Source organism: Cupressus sempervirens, chromosome 9, assembly GCF_028749045.1.
Source record: "Cupressus sempervirens isolate cs-2001-9-10 chromosome 9, ASM2874904v1, whole genome shotgun sequence".
In the NCBI taxonomy this organism is placed as follows: domain Eukaryota; kingdom Viridiplantae; phylum Streptophyta; class Pinopsida; order Cupressales; family Cupressaceae; genus Cupressus; species Cupressus sempervirens.
This window is the reverse complement of record NC_143126.1, coordinates 98,122,501-98,127,486: the sequence shown is the minus strand read 5'-3', so window position 1 is coordinate 98,127,486 and position 4,986 is coordinate 98,122,501. Positions and strand designations below refer to the sequence as shown.

The 4,986-nt window shown below is 40.0% G+C and overlaps 1 protein-coding gene across 1 annotated transcript; it reads left to right on the top strand.

Moving 5' to 3' along the window:
* The first annotated feature begins 1,793 nt into the window (after positions 1–1,793).
* Positions 1,794–2,366, top strand: LOC149537777 (uncharacterized). Its single transcript, XM_089802375.1, has one exon. It carries the CDS (start codon positions 1,794–1,796, stop codon positions 2,364–2,366), a length of 573 nt encoding a protein of 190 aa, XP_089658501.1.
* The last annotated feature ends 2,620 nt before the right edge of the window (positions 2,367–4,986 follow it).

Below are 4,986 nucleotides of genomic sequence, written 5' to 3'. Positions count from 1 at the left end.
ATCTCTCTTCAGTTCAAAAAGGAAAATTTTCAGTTCACTATTGATAAAAAATGAGTTAAATCAGTTAACTCCTTTTTTCTACTCAAATTGAATCAGTTAACTCCTTATTTTACTCAAATTAAATCTGTTATCTCCTTTTGATTTGGAAATCTCCCTTTATGATTGAACTTCACCTTTAATCCTGATCGTTGATTGAAATCAATCTCAACCGTTGATGAATTCAAGGAAAGTCTATTTAAGAGACCCTCATATCTTCATTTTGAAAGGTTGAATGAGAATTTGCATTGAATTGTTGCTGGAATTCATACTCACATTTGCTCATATTCACATACGCAAAGATAAAGTTTGACCAAAAGTTGACCATATTTAACCACGGTTGACTTGAGTTGACTAGTTTCGAAAAGAATTTTAAAATAATTAAATGAAATTATTTAATTAAATGGAGTACTTACTTCTAATTAATTTAACAAAGTTATTTAATTAAATGAGAAGCCATTCCTAATTAATTAAATGAAGTTATTTAATTAAATAAGAAATGCATCTCTAATTAATTAGAGATTATTTAATTAAATAGAAAAAGTAATTTTAAGAGCATATCTCATTTTATTAAATTAAATATCTTAACAAAATCTCTCTTCAGTTCAAAAAGGAAAATTTCCAGTTCACTATTGATCAAAAATGAGTTAAATCAGTTGACCCCTTTTTCTACTCAAATTGAATCAGTTAACTCCTTATTTTACTCAAATTAAGTCTGTTAACTGCCTTTAATTTGGAAATCTCCCTTTATGACTGAACTTCACCTTTAATCCTAACCGTTGATTGAAATCGATCTCAACCATTGATGAATTCTAGGAAAGTCTATTTAAGAGACCCTCATCTCTTCATTTTGAAAGGTTGAATGAGAATTTGCATCGAATTGCTGTTAGAGTTCATACTCACATTTTCTCATATTCACATATGCAAAGATCAAGTTTGACCAAAAGTTGACTAGATTTAACCACAGTTGACTTGAGTTGACTAGTTTTGAAAAGAATTTTTAAATAATTAAACGAAATTATTTAATTAAATGGAGTACTTACTTCTAATTAATTAAACAAAGTTATTTAATTAAATTAGAAGCCATTCCTAGTTAATTAAATGAAGTTATTTAATTAAATAAGAAAAGTGTCGAAGACGATTATGATAGAGTTTTTAGAATGTCTACGCTGGGTGTCTGCATGCGATCGACTAGCTAGGGTAGCCGTGCCCTAGCTCCTTTCAGTGCTTTCTATGTGTGCGCCAGAGGGGGGAGGTGTTTCAGCCTGCGTGGGGGAAGGGGTCTGGTCTGAAATGCATTTTTTCGCAGTAAGATCTTTTCTGTTGGGTCGGTCTGTGAATAGGGGGGATGGTGGGTCGTGCGGTGTCTGGTAAGTGGTCTATTGCGGTGATCACTTCAGGCCGGAGGAAGTATGTCGAAGGGTGAGCCGTCAGGGGTTACTCCTGACATCATCTTGCATGATGCAGAGGACATGTATCTGCCAAATCAAGGGGTGAGGGTGTTTGATAATGCCCTTTTTTCTCACAGCTCGGGAGTTAAAGCATCAAATCTATCTAGCATTTCACGGATCACAAAGATAAACGGGTTCCTATAGCGATGCAAAGAAAGACCTAAATTGGTAATCCCTTACGAGATGATTGTTGAGGATGTGGAATACTATTGAAAGCATTCACTGTATTGTAATTTTTTTGGTTTAAGAGTGTCCCTTCAATTTCTAGAGAACTGGGCTCAGAGAATTTAGGATCGAGAGGCTGAAATGGAAGTCACGTTGCTGGCAAACAACTACTTCATGGTTACATTCACCAGCATAGCAGATCATAATAGGGTATTTGAGGGCGGGCCTTATTTTTCCAACCAGGTTGGGCTATTTGTTAAGCCATGGCATGCAAGATTTAACCCCTCTGAGGAGCTCCTGAATTGGGTCCCAGTGTGGGTTCGGCTACCCAGATTTCCAATAGAGTGTTGTCGGGAGGATGTTTTCCATATGCTCGCTTCGATGTTGGGGAAATCGGTAGGGTCTTCAACCCAAACCCTTGGTAAGAGGGTTATGATTTTTTCTCAAATTTGTGTGCAGCTAGATTTGAGTAGACCTTTGCCAGATGAAGTGGAAATGTGCGCAGGGCCACATTCTTGGGTGCAGCAACTTGATTATGAGACTCTTCCCTTCCAGTGCCGACTTTGTCATGAATATGGCCACCTTTTGCGTAGGTGCCTGAAGGCCAAGTCGGTGGCTCAGCAGCCTCCGCCCCCTACTCGTAACAGTCTTGGTGCTGACAAAGGGAAGAAGCCAAATTCAGGAGAGGAAAAGGATGCAGAGGGCTTTGTATAGGTCAAGGTTCGCAATCGTAATAGAGGTCAAAAGAGGACTTTGATGGAGAGACAAGAGGAGGATACCTTTAACAGATTTGAAGTCCTAGATGAACTGGGGCAGCAAGAAGTTAATCCAGGATTTAGTAGCATGGATCAATTGGTTGCAGAGCCCGATCAAGAGATTGTCCCTCCCAACCCTCCTCCTGCTCCACAGGTCGAACCTGTTATGCCTATGGTCACTGATGGGCAGGTAGGGGCTCAGGTTACACTGGGGTTAAATGCTGATCAGGGACAAGAAGTAGTGGAAGCTGCCCTTCCTGCATGGAGTGTTGTTTCGGATATAGATAAGCGTGGCAAGTCTTCTCCTCACTTGGGTATTCTTCAAAAGGATGCTAAGAAGGGGGTTTCTGAGAAAAGTGGTAAAAGTGGGCATAAGAAGGACATGGAGAAGATTAAGATGATTGGGGAGAATCTGGTGGAGTTAGGAGCTGTCAAGACCTTGGATTCTCATTTCTCGGATCCTCGAAAATGATCATTATTTCATGGAATACAAGGGGCTTGAACAACGGCCCTAGACAAAAAGTTGTTCGAGAATTGCTTAGAATTCATTCTCCTGATGTTCTTTTTCTTTACGAAACCAAAGTTTCTATTGAGAGTATGATGAGTATAGCTCCTAAATTGTGGAAGAATGGTCAATGTCAGTGCATTGGAGCTCAGGGGTCTTCAGGGGGGGTAGCTTGCTTCTAGAACCCACAAAAGATCCAGCCTATGTGGTGGATTTCCTTTAGATCATCTATTTCCCTGGTCTCTCTGTGCTATGAGTCAGGAGAGTCTGTTCTTCTCTCCAACATCTATGCCCCTATTGAGCTCCAAGGTAAGGTCCTTACATGGAATAATATTCATTTTTTTCATAGGTTATTTCCTTATTTGCCATGGATTATTGTTGGAGACTTTAATGCTATCTTAGATCTTTCTGAGAAACGGGGGGGTATTGCAAGACTTGAGCCCTCCTCTGTGCTTCTTTGAGATAACATCTCGGCACTCAATCTCGTAGATATCAAGCCTAGTAATGGCTAGTTCACTTGAAATAATAGAAGAATAGGAGACAATTGCATTGCTGAACGATTAGATCGCTTCATGGTTTCCTGTTTTTGGATGGGTGGATTGTGGTCATCCAGGTCTGAGATATTGGACTAGAGAGGATCGAATCACTAGCCCATTAAGTTAGTTATCTCCTCCAACCAACTGCCTCAGAAACCACCTTTTAAATTCTAGCTTATGTGGTTAAGGGACCCAGATCTATATGGCTATGTAGCTGAGTGGTGGAAGGTTGGTAGACCTGCCTTTGGTATAGCAATGTATACTTTTGCTAAACTCCTACAATATGTTAAATATCAACTTTAAAGATGGAACAGGTATTGCTTTGGTAATATTTTCCAGGAAAAATATGCGGCCCAGGCTGAGTTGAATGATATTACCAGGTTGTTAAGGGAAGATGGGGTGTCAGAATATTTGTTGCAAGAGGAAGCTAGGGCTCTGAAAACTTTGGAGGAGTGGGAACTGAGAGAGGAAATCTACTGGAAATAAAAATCTCGAATTGAATGGCTTCAAGAGGGTGATAAGAATACTGCTTTATTCTTCAATTCAATTAAGGCCAAACAACACGGTAACTCCATTTCAACCTTGGTGAATGATAGGGGGAGATGCTCTCTTCTTCTCAGGATATTTTCAGCGAAGCTGTACAATATTTTGAGTCTTTATTTAGGGAGGTTTCACAAGGGGACTCGGTTGAAGAGGCCCAAGTCCTCTCTTGTATTCCTTCTTTAGTCTCTTTGGAAATGAAAGAACATCTTATGAGGGCCATCTCTTTGGAGGAATTGGAGGGGACTATTTTCCAGATGAAAAAAGGAAAAGCTCCAGGTCCAGACGGCTTTCTGATTGAGTTCTTCCAGGAATTTTGGGATATTATTAAGATAGATTTACTGGTAGTTGTTCAAGAATCCCAGAGGAACAAACAAATGCTTTAGGCTCTGAATTCTACTTTCCTTGCTCTCATCCCCAAGGGGGAGGGGGCTGATCGGATAAGTCAATTTCGCCCTATCTCTCTTTGTAATGTTATTTATAAAATCATATCTAAGTTGATAGCTAACAGGTTAAAAAAGTGGCTTCCAATGTTAATTTCTAAAGAACAGAGTGGCTTTGTGAAGGGATGCCAGATCCTGGATGGGATGGTTGTGGCGACTGAGACTAATCATTCTATGGCCAATTCAAAAGACAAGGCTATGTTCATTAAGTTAGATATGGCTAAGGCATATGATAGAGTGCATTGGTCATTTCTCCAAAAGGTTCTGGGTGCCTTTGGTTTTGAGGAGGAATGGATCCGGTGGGTTATGAGTTGTGTGAATTCAACTTCTTTCCCAGTCTTGATTAATGGGGAACACTCTAATCTATTTGGCACCTCTCGGGGATTACGGCAGGGCGATCCCCTATCTCCTTATTTGTTTCTTCTTTTGGCAGAAGGTCTGGGTCGGTTGATAAAAAATAATGTTGAAGGGGGCTTTATTCAGGGCTGGCAATGGGGAGGAGGTCTTCTTGTGTAGTCTTACCTACAGTTTGTGGATGATATGACTTTGATGGGC

Bases quoted from the DNA above. Each gene is read 5' to 3' on its own strand.
- LOC149537777 (XM_089802375.1), top strand. From the start codon at position 1,794: ATGGAAGTCACGTTGCTGGCAAACAACTACTTCATGGTTACATTCACC.